General features: G+C 44.1%; 1 protein-coding gene across 2 annotated transcripts; it reads right to left on the bottom strand.

Annotated features, from left to right (window-relative positions):
* Nucleotides 1-520: 520 nt before the first annotated feature.
* Nucleotides 521-18479, bottom strand: LOC143292107 (rRNA methyltransferase 1, mitochondrial-like). 2 transcript variants are annotated; one of them, XM_076602294.1, is made up of 9 exons: nt 18081-18479; nt 17394-17652; nt 16639-16703; nt 16041-16089; nt 12662-12741; nt 10196-10301; nt 3150-3264; nt 1611-1736; nt 521-1091 (listed from the first exon to the last, which is right to left on the bottom strand). In XM_076602294.1, the coding sequence occupies exons 1-9, from the start codon at nt 18278-18280 to the stop codon at nt 1042-1044; spliced, it is 1050 nt and encodes a 349-aa protein (XP_076458409.1). In that variant the 5' UTR covers nt 18281-18479; the 3' UTR covers nt 521-1041. The 2 variants fall into 2 exon arrangements, with proteins under 2 accessions (XP_076458409.1, XP_076458410.1); XM_076602295.1 differs by having other exon boundaries at nt 17394-17649.
* Nucleotides 18480-18779: the final 300 nt, after the last annotated feature.

The following is an 18779-nucleotide window of genomic DNA, read 5'->3' as shown; positions in this document are numbered from 1 at the left end:
GGTGTCATGATCGTGCAGTGATGGGTAATCAAATGTAGTTTGTGTGACATTTTTGCCTTCTCATTTGTTGTTGCTCTTGTTTTGTTGTTGTTTTTTTCCATCCCTCTATGTCCTCATCCCCCTCATCTCTGTGTCCTCATCCCCCTCATCTCTGTGTCCTCATCCCCCTCATCTCTTTCTCCTCATCCCCCCTCATCTCTTTCTCCTCATTAACCCTCATCTCTATGTCCTCATCCCCCTCATCTCTATGTCCTCATCCCCCTCATCTCTTTCTCCTCATCAACCCTCATCTCTTTCTCCTCATACCCCTCATCTCTTTCTCCTCATCCCCCTCATCTCTGTGTCCTCATCCCCCCTCATCTCTTTCTCCTCATCCCCCTCATCTCCTGTGTCCTCATCCCCCCTCATCTCTTTCTCCTCATTAACCCTCATCTGTGTACTCAGCCCCCTCATCTCATCTCTGTGTCCTCATCCCCCCTTATCTCTTTCTCCTCATTAACCTTCATCTCTGTGTCCTCATCCCCCCTCATCTCTTTCTCCTCATTAACCTTCATCTCTGTGTCCTCATCCCCCCTCATCTCTTTCTCCTCATTAACCTTCATCTCTGTGTCCTCATCCCCCCTCATCTCTTTCTCCTCAATAACCCTCATCTCTGTGTCCTCACCCCCCCTCATCTCTTTCTCCTCATTAACCCTCATCTGTGTACTCATCCCCCCTCATCTCTTTCTCCTCATTAACCCTCATCTCTGTGTCCTCATCCCCCTCATCTCTTTCTCCTCATTAACCCTCATCTGTGTACTCATCCCCCCTCATCTCTTTCTCCTCATTAACCCTCATCTCTGTGCCCTCATCCCCCTCGTCTCTTTCTCCTCATTAACCCTCATCTGTGTACTCATCCCCCTCATCTCTTTCTTCTCATTAACCCTCATCTGTGTACTCATCACCCTCATCTCCTCTCTGTGTACTCATCCCCCTCATCTCCTCTCTGTGTCCTCATCCCCCCTCATCTCTTTCTCCTCATTAACCCTCATCTGTGTGTCCTCATCTCCCCCCTGCACAGGCTGCAGTACGGAGCCAGTGGATCAGGATTCCTGAAAACAAATACAGTATAACATTGATTCCAACACACATGTTCAAAACATGTATATTGTATACACATATTTTTTGTCAAAATAAGTTACATAAACAAACATATGCATGATCACAGACACAGACACAGACACACACACTCACACACACACACTAACATACATGCACTAACACACTCTACCTCTCATGCTTTCACACACGGGCACATGCATTGACACATGCACATGCTGTAAAACTAAATATGAACTACATGTGACAAAGTGATAGGTGTGTGTGAAAGAGAAAGGAACAAGATTTGTGTGCACAACTGAAAGGAGTGAACTTGTGTGTAGTGTGGATTTCCTGTTCTTGGTATCTATCTAACACAAATTAGTAATGAAGAAAGGAGTAACTCTCTCTCTCTCTCTCTCTCTCTCTCTCTCTCTCTCTCTCATGCATGTGTGTGTGTATGTGTGTGTGTGTGTGTGTGTTGTGTTGTGTTGTGTTGTGTAATTAACAGCACAGTTACACACAGCACTGACCTGTGGCGACAGACACGTTGAGGGAAGAAACAGCAGGGTCAGCATGGGGACGGGAGGGAGGGGGAATGGTCAGCAATGTGTCACACAGCTCCACCACATCCCTGTCAATGCCACTGCCCTCATTGCCTGACACATCACCACATCCCTGTCAATGCCACTACCCTCACTGTCTGACACATCACCACATCCTTGTCAATGCCACTGCCCTCATTGCCTGACACATCACCACATTCCTGTCAATGCCACTGCACTCATTGCCTGACACATCACCACATCCCTGTCAATGCCACTGCCCTCATTGCCTGACACATCACCACATCTGTGTCATGCCACTGCCCTCATTGCCTGACACATCACCACATCCCTGTCAATGCCACTGCCCTCATTGCATGACACATCACCACATCTCTGTCAATGCCACTGCACTCATTGCCTGACACATCACCACATCTCTGTCAATGCCACTGCCCTCATTGCCTGACACATCACCACATCTGTGTCATGCCACTGCCCTCATTGCCTGACACATCACCACATCTGTGTCATGCCACTGCCCTCATTGCATGACACATCACCACATCTGTGTCATGCCACTGCCCTCATTGCCTGACACATCACCACATCCCTGTCAATGCCACTGCCCTCATTGCATGACACATCACCACATCCCTGTCAATGCCACTGCCCTCATTGCCTGACACATCACCACATCTGTGTCATGCCACTGCCCTCATTGCCTGACACATCACCACATCTGTGTCATGCCACTGCCCTCATTGTCTGACACAATACATCTGTGTCATGCCACTGCACTCATTGCCTGACACATCACCACATCTGTGTCATGCCACTGCCCTCATTGTCTGACACATCACATCTGTGTCATGCCACTGCCCTCATTGTCTGACACATCACCACATCTGTGTCATGCCACTGCCCTCATTGTCTGACACATCACATCTGTGTCATGCCACTGCACTCATTGTCTGACACATCACACATCCAAAGACATTACACACACATTACTGTCAAGTCAAACAGCCAATAATCAATGATTTGTTAAAGATCTCTTCTTCTTCTTCGTTCATGGGCTGCAGCTCCCATGTTCACTTGTAGTTGTATGTACACAAGTGGGCTTTTACATGTATGACCGTTTTTACCCCACCATGTGTGCAGCCATACTCTGTTTTCGGGGGGGTGCATGCTGAGTATGTTCTTATTTCCGTAATCCATCAAATGCTGACAAAGATTACAGGATCTTTGACGTGCGTATTTGATCTTCTGCTTGCTTATACACATGAAGGGGTTTCAGGCACAAGCAGATCTGCACATATGTTGACCTGGGAGATCGGAAAAATCTCCACCTTTATCCACCAGGTGCCGTTATCGATATTCAAACCTGGGACCCTCAGGTTGAAAGCCCAATGCTTTAACCACTCGTGCCCGTCATGTGAAAGATCAATGTTAAGTCACACATAACACACATTAGTGTCATGTCATGTATGGAAAATCAATGACATGTTCCATCATGATACGTACCAACAATCAGCAGAGTGGGTGCAGACACAGTGAAGTCCTGAAGGCCATACACAGGACAGGAACTGTCCTCACCTGACGTCGTTCCCACAACCTTGCCTCCTTCACTCTGCCACACCTGTACACACCACATCATGTCACACCTGTACACACCTGTACACACCACACCTGTACACTCCACATCACACTACAGCTGTACACACCACATCACGCCACACCTGTACACTCCGCATCACACATATGTACACACCACATCATGTCACACCTGTACACACCACATCACGCCACACCTGTACACTCCGCATCACACATATGTACACACCACATCATGTCACACCTGTACACACCACATCACGCCACACCTGTACACTCCACATCACACTACACCTGTACACACCACATCACGCCACACCTGTACACTCCGCATCACACATATGTACACACCACATCATGTCACACCTGTACACACCACATCACGCCACACCTGTACACTCCACATCACACTACACCTGTACACACCACATCACGCCACACCTGTACACTCTGCATCACACATCTGTACACACCACATCATGTCACACCTGTACACTCCACATCACGCCACACCTGTACACTCCACATCACACAAGATCTGTACACACCACATCATATCACACCTGTCAGTACACACCACATGTCACACTTGTCAGTACACACCACATCTGTACACACCACATCATGTCACATCTTTCAATACACACCACATCATATCACACCTGTCAGTACACACCACATGTCACACCCGTCAGTACACACCACATCTGTACACACCACATCTGTACACACCACATCTGTACACACCACATCAGTACACACCACATCATGTCACACCTGTCAGTACACACCACACCGCATCACACCTGTCAGTACACACCACATGTCACACCTGTCAGTACACACCATACCATGTCACACCTGTCAGTACACAACACATCATGTCACACCTGTCAGTACACATCACACCATGTCACACCTGTCTGTACAGACAACACTATGTCACACCTGACAGTACACACCACATGTCACACCTGTCTGTACACACCACTTGTCACACCTATCAGTAAACACATGTCACACTTGTCAGTTAACACATGTCAGTACAAAACACGTCATGTCACACCTGTCAGTACACACCACACCATGTCACACCTGTCGGTACACACCACACCATATCACACCTGTCACTACACACCACATGTCACTGGTCTGTGGCATTGGAACATATCACCACCACCATCCTCACTACCACCATACCATTTTTTACACAAATGTAAAAATTCTTCTTGTACTGAACACTTCACATATATCACCACCAACTTTGCACAACCGTAAAAAGACTCTCTTCATTTAGGAGCTACACACTTCACATAATGGACACTTCATGTAGAGTACTCTTCACACACCACACACCACTTCATGCACTACACACTTTCACTACTGTAATTCTCTTCTCACAGGTTGTCCCCATAATCTTCTTCAGCGAACTGATAAAACACAAAACAATGCTGCCTGGCTGACTGTCAGAGTCCCATGTACTCATCACACTTCTCCTCGCCTCCGTTCTCTGCACTGGCTCCATGTAGAGGCAAGAATTGAATACAAAGTTGCATGTCTCTACTTTCCACTCCACTGGACCAACTTATCTATCTGACCTCATTACACTCCCTCAAGAACTCTCTGCTCTTCCTCTGACTGTTACTTCTGAAAATTCCTTGTGTCAATACGGAAACTCATGGCGAACGTTCTTTCCTCTTTGCTGCTCAGATCTGGAACAACCTTCCACATTATATCTATTCATCTGACTTCATCTCTTCCTTTTCCTTTCACTAAAAACTCATCTTTCCAGTACTATGTGTGAGCACTCTTGGTTTCCTACTTCTCCAACACTGCCCCATGCAATCAATCATACTGAACAAAAACCTAAAAAACAAAGTTTCCACCATAAATCTAGAGAAATGGTGTAGCAACTCATGTGAACTAGTGGGGGTGCGTCTCGAAAAACCTGACGGAATTCACAAAAGCATCATGCTCATCAATGCCTATGTTCACCCAGGAACCTGCACAACAAAAGAGGATTGGGCCTTTTTAGAGGAAATAGAGAACGAACTTGGAGACTCAGTCATTATCTGTGGAGACCTCAATGCAAGATCCAAGCTATGGGACCAGCGGAACACCAACCCATAAGGACTCGCACTTGAAGGAATGATAGGGGAAATTCTTCTTAGCCCATTAACAACCACATCCCCAACTCGCCTTGGAACAAGACAAGGGGACAGTGACAGTGTGATCGACATCGCTCTAACATCTCCAAAATTCAGAGCAGAAATTAATGCAGAGACGCTTCCACACCAAGGCAGTGACCACCTCCCGGTAGTTTTCAGTCTACAGAAACTGTCAGATAAACGCTGCATGAAACCGCGTGATCCATTTCAGTATGAAACCAAAGAGACAACCGTCATCGAAAAATTAAGACGCAGAAGAAACAAAAGAACGCCACTGAACAGGATGCAAACTATTCAGCCCCCATGGTGGAATACCGACACAGAGAGAGCCTGGATAGAAAAACATGCGGCTGTCAAACTTTGGCAAAAAGAAAGAACAAAACCATCTCCAGACAAAGATATTGAAACAAAAATGAAAGAAAAAACTTAACAGTTTGAAACCATTGCTCAAGAGGCCAAAAATGACAAGTGGAAACAGTTTTGCGAGGCACTCAGTTATGACTCAACATTGACAGAGTTCTGGCAATTTTATCGTCGCATGGAAGGGAAAAAGTGCACAACAACAACCCCAGACATGGTAGACACTGACGGAACCAACCTTAAGACAAACGAAGAAAAAGGATCCGCCCTGCTCAAACGTTTCATACAACAGAGCGATCAAAGAAACTTAGATGAGAAAAAGAAATACGTTGAGGAGTTAAACCAAACCTTTACGCAGACTGGACCTGATGATGACTTGACAATAGATGATCTAAATGAAGCAATAGCTAAATGCAAGAAAGAATCTGCCCCTGGCCCAGACAAAGTTCGCTACTCGGACATCAAGGAACTATCGGAAGAAGACAGAAGCAAACTTTTCAATCTATATCAAAACAGTTTCCACAATGGACATGTGCCGGAGGACTGGACACACAGCTTCTTAAAACCCATACCAAAACCAGGAAAGGACCATCATCAGGTAAGCGGCAACCGGATCCTAACCATGCAAAACATCGCTGGAAAGCTCATGGAACGCATGATAGCCAGGAAACTTGCAAGGGATCTTGAACACAGGCACATTCTCCCTTCAAATCAAGGTGGTTACAGAACAGGCAAGTCCACATGGGAAAATGCAGCTGCTTTTGCATATGAGGTGTATGAAGGATTTCAAAGGAAAGAAGAAACACTAGCAGTAGCAATCGACCTTGAAGATGCCTACAATAAAGTCCAGTTTGCACACCTCATGGAGCTGCTACTAAGGTATGGAGTAAGTTTGACACTGACAGGATGGATAGCAGCAGCGCTTCAGGAAAGAACCGTCATCCTACGCCTCGGAGATTGGATGTCTGCACCTTCTAAACTATCCATGGGACTGCCACAAGGGTCTCCGCTCTCTCCTGTCCTCTACAATGTCTACACGAAGGGCCTTGCAGACTTAAACAACAATGGAATAGCTCGGGTGCTTACTCTTGCGGATGATGGCCTGGTCTTCAAAACTTCGAAAGATGCTCAGGAAAGAACCAAAGCCATCCAGAAACAACTAAACAATATTGCTCAATGGTGCAAAGACACAGGATCTTCCATCAATCCAGCGAAAACCCAAACGTTGCTATGCACCCTGAACAACAGAACCGCGAGCAAAGCACCACCTTCTGTGTCATTCGATGGGATTCAGATCGAGAAAACTGAATGCCTACGCTACCTAGGAATACACTTCGACAGGATGCTGACCTTCAGAAAACATACGGAAAATACTGTTCTCAAATGCAAAAAAGGCCTTTCAGTCTTAAAGGCAATGGCAACCAAAGGTATTGAACAACGCCACCTCTTCCTGCTATACCAATCACTCGTCCTCAGTGTGATCGACTACGGACTTGGGCTAACAACACCGTCTCAAAGCAACCTCCTAAAATTAGAAAGAGTACAAAATGAAGCTATGAGGCTGATCCTTGGAACAGCAAAAGACACGCCCACAGAAACCATGCGATACCTGCTTGACCTTCCTTCAGTGCAGGCCAGAAACAAGTTAGAACAGGTCAAGACCTACTTCAAAGCATTAGAAAACCCTCAAAACCCACTGCATGACGCAGTCAAAGAACCAAAAGGCAGCCGTCTAGGGTGAGGAAGATCATGGATGGGGCAAGCAGAAGACACAATCCAGCTAGTATGCCGACTACAAGACCTGAAAGAAACAAAAGAATGGGAGAAAAACACCGAAAACCTCAACCATCTATTCAACACAGCCATTTCACCCACTCTAGGAAGATATTGTCGGGAATGGCCAGAGGGCAAAACTGATGCGGAAGTGAAGCTACTCATAGAAGAAAACAGTAAAGAAGAGGACATCATCATATACACAGATGGCTCAGTCACCAAAGACCAATCCGGTTGGGGATACACTGCGAAACAAAATGGAAAAACAGTTAGGGAAGAGAATGCTGCCTACAAAGTCACAACCTCCAGCCTAACGATGGAAGTTGAAGCTGTGACACATGCCCTCCAGTGGCTATCGTCCATCCATACGCCCGGAAACCAACATGCCATGATTCTAACAGACTCAATGAACCTCATACAGAAAATTGAAAACGGAATGGGAAGCCCAGAGTGGCATAAGGCAATGCGCAACTTTCAGATCAAAAAACTCACATGGTCATACTGCCCGGGACATGCAGGAGTTAAGGGAAATGAGCGAGCTGACAGACTTGCTGGTAACGCAACACCAACGAGCGGCCTACATCTAGGAAAATCGGAAATCCTCAGAAAAGTCAAAGAATATCAAAAAGAACAGGTACAAGGCCATCACACCATCGATCGCCTCAAAGAAATAAAAGCAGAGAGAGGGAGCGGCCGTAAGTCTAACATGAAATGTAGAGCACGATGCTTTGCAAATCAAACAAATATCGGCATCATTTCCAAACCAACATTGCGCAAATTTCTTCAAAACGGAACAGAGTCTCTGTGGGCTTTTCCAAATACAATAGACTGAGCAACACACTAGACGCCACATTCTTGGCATCAGAGATCTTTTCCCATCCCTCTTGCGGCCAATCAGTGGCAGCCTCTGTGCGTGTGTGTATGTGTGTGTTTGTGTGTATGTGTGGGTCTGTGTTTTTGAGTGCGTTTGTGCATGCGTGAGAGTGTAAGTGTACACAAATGTCAGGAGAGTTCTGTGCATGTGTGTGTGTGTGTGTGTGTGTGTGTGTGTGTGTGTGTGAGGGGGAGGTGGGGGTGCAGGGAGGAGGTGAGATAGAGGATGAGGTATGTGAGTGTATGCATGCCTACACTGTGGGAGCATCAGGATATTGGAACGTATATATTATATATATATCTTTGTATATATGTGTGTGGGGTTGGGGGTGGGAGATATGGGCGTGTGTGTGTGTGCTTGTACAAGTAAGTGTTCATCTGTGTGTGTGAGTGTGTGTGTGTGTGCGTGTGCGTGTGCGTGTGTGTGTGTGTGTGTGTGTGTGCCGTGGAAGCTGCGATACATAGACTAGAAACTCCGAGTGTGTGGAGGAGGGGGTAGAGGAGGTGCAGGGAAATTTGTGGTGTGTGTGTGTGTGTGTGTGTGTGTGTGTGTGTTGGAGCTCATGTACGTTTATATGTATTTGACTGTGCTTTCATATCTATGAAACTGCTTTTTTGGGGCATATCTGTTATGCATGTGTGGGTGTATGTGTGAATGTGTGTCTTCATGTTTTATATTTATTTGCTTATTTATCATCATTGTTGTCTTATTTATTTAATTATTTATTTATTATTATTATTATTATATCATTATTTTCATTACTACTATCTTTCTTTCTTTTTTTTTATCATAATTATTATTTATTTATTTATGTATGTACGCTTATATATATATATTTTTTTTTTTTTTTTCTCACTAAGCGCGTTGGGTTACGCTGCTGGTCAGGCATCTGCTTGGCAGATGTGGTGTAGCGTATATGGATTTGTCCGAACGCAGTGACGCCTCCTTGAGCTACTGAAACTGAAACTGAAACTGCCCCATGGCTGCCAACTCAGTCACTATGCATGTATAAGGAATGAGAGGGAGATGTGTGCGTGTGTGTGTGTGCGTGCGTGCGTGTGAGAGAGAGAGAAAGAGAGAAAGAATTCATGTAATCTGTAACTTTTTCTTTCTTGCAAGTGCTCTGAGCTCTTACACAGAAAGGGTGCTATACAAATGCACATTATTATTATCATAATTATTATTATCAATATTATCATTATCAATATTATTATCATTATTATTACTATCATTATTATCACTTTTATTAATGAAGTGCTGTTCCCTCACATGGAGGCTCAAGGTGCTTCACAAATTACATATAACAAAAAAATGAAACAACAATAATCAAGAAATTCAAATCACAAACAATCTCTCATGGCACTCCACAAACCACATGTTACAAAAGAGAAGTAACAGTCATTAAGAAAAAAATCAACCACGAAGAGACAATCACCATTCCCGCATCATGAACAGCACACACACACACACACACACACACACACACACACACACACACACACACAGTACCTTCTACCCACACATATGCATAACACTGGAAAAAGTAGCACATCCCTCATATTACAGCAAATTAGACTTAACGGTTACATAGACAAAAAAGATATGTTGTCATCATCATTGGTGGTAGTAGTATTCATACACTACATACTTCATACACCACACTTCATATATTACACACTTCATACCACATACGCAACACATTTCATATACTACACATCATACACTACACACAACACGCTTCATACATTACACTCTTGATGTGTGTGCTACACAGATGTGACCTGTGTCAGGTGCTGTACACTGCGGAAGTGGCCGTCAACCTGGTGAATGTCCATCACCTCCATGGCTCCGGCACTGGCCTTGCTGACCACTGGACTTAGCACACAACTACACACACACACACACACACACACACACACACACACACACACACACACACACACAGAGAATTACATAAAGTATTATTCCAGCATACTGATTGCTGACAATGATAATAACAAACAGGACAGTGAGATCATAAATATGCTATATACATTTCCCTTTAGTTTTCACTTCCAAGTCATTTGCTGTCAGAATGAAGTTATTATCATTGGGGATGTGGTATTCTCCCTGTACAGGTGCCAAGGGCGAATCAGGTGTTGGATTCCTGATCCAGTGTTACCCTTTTCTGTTAGCTGTGGAAAAACAAAACTAAAAAAATAGTAGGTTGTTGTAAATGATCAACTGTTGAGCATTACGACTGGCACAATCAAAACCAACTGTAATCTGTGATAGAATGTCTACACAGCTACACAGCAATTCCTCTCTGATGGGCACACAAGTTTGTGCACTCACTGCTGAACATTACAACATTTTAGATGTATACATCTGTGAAGTTCAATGACAGGTGAGGTGTGTGAAAGCCATGAATCACTTTTTTTTTCTTTTTTTTTTTTTTTCTTTTTTTTGCCACTCCATTATCTGCACCATTTCAGTGGCACTCCCACACCACTCATTCTGAGTCCCCTATATACAGCCACACTCAGATTCATCTGTCACAGCCCCTGCATCTGCGGTTCACAGGGAACTATTAATGTTAGGTCGTCAGTAGGTCACACACCACAGGAGACCCTGCACTGCTGCTGAGTCACTTCTGTGGTGTTCAGTAGTGCCTGTTCCGATTTAACATACTTAGGACAACACCTTCTCTTCTAAACCCCATACTGAGGACAACAGTAGCTTAATTGTGGAGCCAGACTGAGAGAGTGTTCCCCCTTGAGTGGAGACCACTCTAATGACAGTCCCCCATGACTGCCAAAACTGAAGACCTAGACAGGATTCACCCCAAGCACAGGAGTGGAGAGGGACTGAAAGTGAGGTCATGACAGAAGGGCATGAAAGATCACAGAACTTGGGACTTTTCTCTTGATGATGTATAAGGATGAGGATGATGATAATGCTCCAATGGAGGTCCATTTAGGTTTGGGACTACATAATAAGGCTGTACTCTACGCTTCCTGTCATACTGAAATCCAGGCATTGATCAGGCCCAAGAGATGCAGACACTTGCAGTGCTGGTCAGGATATTTGAGCAACACACCCAAACACATATCTGTGAAGTGGATGATTCTCAGCTGTGTGGTCCCAGTATTCACATTTAGACCCATAGCAAGGCAGTGTGGTTCCAGTATTCCCACTTAGACCCATAGCAAGGCAGTGTGGTTCCAGTATTCCCACTTAGACCCATAGCAAGGCAGTGTGGTTCCAGTATTCCCATTTAGACCCATAGCAAGGCAGTGTGGTTCCAGTATTCCCACTTAGACCCATAGCAAGGCAGTGTGGTTCCAGTATTCCCATTTAGACCCATAGCAAGGCAGTGTGGTTCCAGTATTCCCACTTAGACCCATAGCAAGGCAGTGTGGTTCCAGTATTCCCACTTAGACCCATAGCAAGGCAGTGTGGTTCCAGTATTCCCACTTAGACCCATAGCAAGGCAAGGCTAGAAGTTTATTTCATGTGCCTCCTGGGGGCATTGAAACATATACGAACACCTTTTACACACACCATATAAATAACAAGAGTGATGTTATAAAATAGACAAACACAAAAAGCCCACACAAGCAAACAAACACACAAAAAAATCTATTTTTTCCTTCAAAACAGATGTCATTTTCCCAATCAATACAATAATAATAATAATAATAATTGTTATCTCTATAGTGCTGAATCTTGTACAGAGACAAATCAAAGCACTTTCGAACCAGTCATTCACATGCATGCATAACTCTAAACTTGATAAACTGTAAGACAAAGAAGAGGGAAGGGAAGGAGGCTATCTTGGAAATAGATGGGTTTTAAGGCCAGAATTGAAAGAGCTGAGTGCAGGGACCTGACGAAGCGAAAGAGGAAGTTCATTCCATAAGCAAGGTCCATAGACAGAGAAAGAACGGCGGCTTATGGTGGAGTGTTTGAATCTGGGTATGCGTAAACAGAGTGGGTCTGAAGCCAATCATAGAGAGCAAAGTTTTACTAGAAAGAGACAGTCGAGATGAAGACTTTAAGTTTGAATAATATTCACACTTAATTCTGGGTTGGAGCTGGCCATGGGCCGAAAAACCCACCTCTGCTGGGAAATCGAACCTATGTCCTCCCAGCTGTTAATCTGCAATGCTAATAACTTTACCATGGTGGCTGGTACAGCAGTGAACTACCTGTTCATGCACACTATACAATACAACATAGGTGAGGTGTCTGAATTTGTGGTTTACCTGTTGATGTGAGGAACAATGACACGATCCACCCCCAGGAAATAGCAGGACCTTAAAATGGCGCCCATGTTCATAGGGTCCTGAAACACAGGGTCACACAAAAAAGCAAAAACAAAAATGTTTGGTAAAATCCATGAACTATCAATGACTAATGTGCAAAATCAGAAATATTCTTTATCTCACTGCATATTTTTCACTATTTCTATTTGATTATGACATCAGACTTAAACTAGTATTTTTTTTTTTTTAAATCACCAGCCACTGTGTCAAAGTGGTTAGTGTCATAGACTGATGACTGGGACGATGTGGGTTTGAGCTCCAGTACTGAGTGTGATGAAGATCATCCACTTCACAGAAGAATCTTTGGGAGTGTTGCTCATATCTCCTGACCAACACTGTAAGTGTCAGTGTCTGTATCTCTCCACCCTGCTTGACACCACAAAAAATGATGAAAGAAAACATGTACAGCCTTGTCATGCAGTCCCAAACCTTACATGGACCTCCATTGCATCATCATCCTTATCCTCATTCATAATTGATAAGGGAAAGACTATCTCGGATTCTGTGGCCTTTCATGCCCTGCTCTCATGGTGACCTCAGGTTTGATCCCTCTCAACTTCCATGCATGGGGTGTATTCCTGTCAAGGTCCTCAGTGTGGGCAGATTCATGTGGGGCTGTCATTGGACAGATGTGGTAGTGGCCTCCACTCTGGAGGGGACACTGAGTCAAGCTGCATGACTAAGTGATTACTGTAGTGAGGGGGGCGAGGAGGGTGGGGGAGGGGAGGGGGGCTTTGTTAGTGGTGTCCTGTGTATTTAAATCAGAAACGGTACTACTAAATAGCACCAATGTGACTCAGCAGCATTGTGGGGTCTCCTCTGGTGAGTGGCCCTCTGGCAACTGCAGACTGCTGGGACTGAGGCTGCAGCAAACGTGAGTGTGTCTGTGTATAAAAACAACTCATTGCTTCTGTGTGTATCAGTATCAGTATCAGTAGCTCAAGGAGGCGTCACTGTGTTCGGACAAATACATATACGCTACACCACATCTGCCAAGCAGATGCCTGACCAGCAGTGTAACCCAACACGCTTAGTAAGGCCTTGAGAAAAAAAAAGAAGAAAAAAAAGAATTTTTTTTTTTTTTTTTAATAAATAAATAAAATAAGAAAAAGAAGATAATAATAAAAACTATCATAATATACCAGCCGCCGTGGCGAAGTGGTTAGTGTCACGGACTGACGGCTGGGAGGACGCGAGTTCAAATCCCAGTGGAGGTGGGTTTTTCGGCCCGTGGCTGGCTCCTACCCAGAGTTGATTGTGCTGTGGGCTTAAATGGGAAGACTGGGACCACACAGTCGAGTGTCATCCACTTCAAGGATGCGTCTTTGGGTGTGTTGCTCTAATTACCTGACCAACACTGCAAGTGTCTGTATCTCTCGGGCCTGGTTAACGCCGGGATATCATTATGACAGGAAGCGTAGAGTACAGCCTTGTCACGCAGTCCTAAACCAAATGGACCTCCATAGCAACATCGTCATCATCATCGTCATCCTCCTCCTCCTTCATCATCATCAATATAAACAAAATAGTCTCAAAGTCTGTGGTCTTTCATGCCCTGCTCTCATGGTGACCTCAGTTTCGATACCCCTCCACTTCCGTGCTTGGGGTGAGTCCTGTCAATGTCGTCAGTGTCGGCAGATTCATGGGGGGTTGTTGTTTGAGGGACGTGGTGGCGGTCTTCACTCTGGGAGGGACGCTCACTCAGTATGGCTCCGCGACTAAGCCATTCATGTCGTTAGTAGGGGGCTTAGTAGGTGGTGTCCTAAGTATGTTAAAACAGAACAGGCACCACTGAACACCACCGAAGTGACTCAGCAGCAGTGCAGGGTCTCCTCTGGTGTGTGGCCTCCTGGCGACCTAACATTGATGGTTCCCTGTGGACTGCCGACGCTGGAACTGCGACGGACGAACCTGGGTGTGGCAGTGTATGGGGGAATCTAAATGAGCGGTGTGGGAGTATGCCACTGAAATGGTGCAGATGAATGGGGCAGCAACAAACAAAAAAATCATAATAACAATAATAATGATAATAAAACAATAATAATAATAATAAATAAAAAGACAATAATGTGTGTGTGTGTGTGTGTGTGTGTGTGTGTGTGTGTGTGTGTGTGTGTGTGTGTGTGTGTGTGTGTGTGTGTGTGACAGAGACAGACAGAGAGAGAGAGATAAAGATGCTCATTGTTATACATGTCTCAGTTTTATGATTTCCCAGTGACACATCAAACACACTCACAGACTACATAAGAACAAAAAGCTGAGTTCAGTGGGCACAGTGTGTGCTGGGTGACTGACTGTCAGTGCTGGCCATGAAGTGTACAGTGAGGTGTGCAGTGAGGTGTACAATGAAGTGTACAGTGAGGTGTGCAGTGAGGTGTACAATGAAGTGTACAGTGAGGTGTGCAGTGAGGTTACAATAAAGTGTGCAGTGAGGTGTACAGTGAGGTGTACAGTGAAGTGTACAGTGAGGTGTGCAGTGAGGTGTACAGTGAGGTGTACAGTGATGAGTGCAGTGAGGTGTGCAGTGAGATGTACAGTGAAGTGTACAGTGAGGTGTACAGTAGTACTGGCCATGAAGTGTACAGTGAAGTGTACAGTGAGGTGTACAGTAGTACTGGCCATGAAGTGTACAGTGAGGTGTACAGTATTACTGGCCATGAAGTGTACAGTGAGGTGTACAGTAGTACTGGCCATGAAGTGTACAGTGAGGTGTACAGTATTACTGGCCATGAAGTGTACAGTGAGGTGTACAGTAGTACTGGCCATGAAGTGTACAGTGAGGTGTACAGTAGTACTGGCCATGAAGTGTACAGTGAAGTGTACAGTGAGGTGTACAGTAGTACTAACCATGAAGTGTACAGTGAGGTGTACAGCAGTACTGGCCATGAAGTGTACAGTGAGGTGTACAGTAGTACTGGCCATTAAGTGTACAGTGAGGTGTACAGTAGTACTAACCATGAAGTGTACAGTGAGGAGTACAGTAGTACTGGCCATGAAGTGTACAGTGAGGTGTACAGTAGTACTAACCATGAAATGTACAGTGAGGAGTACAGTAGTACTGGCCATGAAGTGTACAGTGAGGTGTACAGTAGTACTAACCGTGAAGCATACAGTGAGGTGTACAGTAGTACTGGCCATGAAGTGTACAGTGAGGTGTACAGTAGTACTGGCCATGAAGTGTACAGTGAGGTGTACAGTAGTACTGGCCATGAAGTGTACAGTGAGGTGTACAGTAGTACTGGCCATAAAATGTACAGTGAGGTGTACAGTTAGGTGTACAGTGAAGTGTACAGTAGTACTGGCCATAAAGTGTACAGACCTGAACATTGTAGAGCAGCAGCCAGAGGACAGAGGGGTTCAAATCCAGCCTGCAGCACAGCACATCATTATGACTCAACCAGAATTGACTTAACACAAACTGTTGGTGACTACACGGAAGACAACATGAATACTGCCACTGGTGTTTGTTTAACACACCACACCACACAGTGTAACTATAACACACCACACATAATATAGTGTAACTGCAACACACAATATAACATGCCCCACAGTATAACTGTAACACATCACACTTATAGTGTAACTGTAACACCACACAATATAACACCACACAGTGTAACACACTACAGTTTAGCACACCACACAGTGTAACACACTACACAGTGTAAGTGTAAAACACCACACAGAGATGGTGGTGGAGTGTGGGATAATCAGGTAGTAGGCAGACTAACTTAAGTGATGTTTTTTTATGTGTTCTCACTGTGTTTTGATCTTTTTTTCTTTTGTTTCCAGTTTGCTTCTTTTTGATTTAGTCCTTCTTTAGGACAAGGGCCATCAGTAAAAAGCATGTATCTTATCTATCACCCTCATTAATAAATAATTTGTCTTGTCTTGTTTTAACCCTCATGACTTACCCTTGAATCAGTTGCTGTGGATCACAGTGTGGGAGAAGACGGGGACTAGCATCCAGGCAAACACCCTGAACACAGTATGAAGTCCATGGTGTTATTCCATTTGATTCTCACCACAGTTTTCTTTAAATCAAGCCACATTATTTCACTAGTTGACAGATTCAAATTAGATGCATTTAAAACTGAATATAGCTACAGGCAGACACTCTTGTGCGGAGAAACTTAGAAACATCGACACACATGTCTTTGTTGCTGTTTTTTGCCAAGCTCTCTCCAAAGAATGAAGATGTTGAAAATATTTTGTTACAGTTCAATATCTTTAAAGGTTACTTCATGTCTAGTCAGGCATTTGCTTTGATTTGTTGTCATTTTTGTTATCATTTGGATTTTTTCCTGGTGAGTTACTTATATGTCTTTCATTTTTATTCATACTTTCATCCATCTAAATAGCTAAAAAAAAAAAAAAAAAAAAAATAAACAACAAACAAACAAACAATTGGCTGTATGAATAGACACTAGACTGAAAGACAGCTATAGAATACAATGAACATGGAACTGTAACGCTCTTCTAAGACATTCATTATGTATGTGTGTGCACCCCCCACCCACCCACCCCGTCCCCCCACATATACACATATATATACATATGTATATGTATAAGAATGGGTATCTCCCCACTGATCATCCCCTGTCCCTCCCCCTCTCCCTAAACACATGTACAGAAAACATCAAAATAGAAAAAAACCGAAACTGTTCACCTGATGTGGGCGGTTCCCAGACAGGCAAGTGAGCGTGTTCCTGGGCACATAGTGCACTGGGACCTGCCGTCTAGCAGCCAGGTCATGAATGCTGTAAAGGGCAGGTGTAGGCTGACTGTCTCTGTGCTTTCTGTCCATGAACACAGTATACAGATGACTGCGCAAATGGGAAGACAGTGCCAGAGTGACTGGGTGGACACCAAACACAATCTCTCCCTCACTGTGGACAGGCACGTGCTGGTCCAACCGGCCCTTTCTGCTGTGGAGATAAGCCATCACAGGGAATCAAGTTAATGGACCACTTTACAACATGAGTGAACAATGATGGGGATAATCATGCAATACATTGAGCTCATAAACCAAAGTATTATTTTGACTCTTTACAATTCTACAGCCCTGAATAAAGTTGTACCATGCATACAGATCATATTTAAAAGTAAATAACCTTTATGATGACACACAGTATTATAGATATTCCATGAAGTAACAAATTCTGCACCACCACCCACCACACACACACACACACACACACACACACAATTTGCTCACACACATGAAAGATGAAGAAGCAAGAGATGATGATGAAGAAAGTGATGAAACAGTCACAAACATAAGAAAGCTAGCTTGCTCGTGGCACTGTGGCAGACGACACGATGATCAGATCACACAGAATGATAACATGCTTACCTCTTCTGGCTCTTGCTCCCTTTCCCTTTTCCTGGGAGTTCATAGTTGTACTTTGGTATGTTTTTCTGTACGTGTGAACTAGAATCTTTCGTGAAAAATGAACAGCATCCATCTTGTAAGTGTACCAACTTCATCAATGCGGGCACTGTTTGTTTTGATAACCATCGTGTGTTCCCTGTAAAATGTTTGACAATCATCATGTGCAGGATATTTCGAAAGTCGTTCAAAACTGTGAAAAAACGTGTTTGTCAGAAAGAAAAAGCTGTTTCACAAAGCCTAGAGATGACTATGTTCAGGGAATACTGTATTAAACATCGGTGACAATGTGAAGCCTAGTACATAAAATGACGACGATTGCAATGTCTTTGGAACCCCAGTGTTGTGTGTTTTTGCCACACATGGACCATGCCAAATGTATGGGAGGGAGATTATTCGAAATGTCTGTGGATTAAGCTGATGTGGGTGATGTCCCATCCATAGGCATTTGGAATGATTCATTTTCATTTCTGGGTTTACCAGATTGCATTTAAACTACAACAGTGTTCATGTCACACATGCTGATGAATAAATATTTCCTTTAAAGCAGTGAAATGATGATCATTTAAACAATCAAAAATGCCTTTATCTATTTTTATAAGAGATTAAATGATGACTGAATGGCAATGAAACTAGACCTTCCCGTGGCATGGACCAGTCCAA

Source organism: Babylonia areolata, chromosome 18, assembly GCF_041734735.1.
Source record: "Babylonia areolata isolate BAREFJ2019XMU chromosome 18, ASM4173473v1, whole genome shotgun sequence".
Classification (NCBI taxonomy): domain Eukaryota; kingdom Metazoa; phylum Mollusca; class Gastropoda; order Neogastropoda; family Buccinidae; genus Babylonia; species Babylonia areolata.
The sequence above is the reverse complement of the archived record's forward strand: the minus strand, read 5'-3'. Positions and strand labels throughout refer to the sequence as shown.

Bases quoted from the DNA above. Each gene is read 5' to 3' on its own strand.
- LOC143292107 (XM_076602294.1), bottom strand. From the start codon at position 18,280: ATGATGATTGTCAAACATTTTACAGGGAACACACGATGGTTATCAAAA. The intron at 12,742-16,040 runs GTCTGTACACTT...CCTGTGTTTCAG, and splicing joins TGCTGCTCTACAATGTTCAG to GACCCTATGAACATGGGCGC. The intron at 10,302-12,661 runs GTAAACCACAAA...GTGTGTGTGTAG, and splicing joins ATTGTTCCTCACATCAACAG to TTGTGTGCTAAGTCCAGTGG.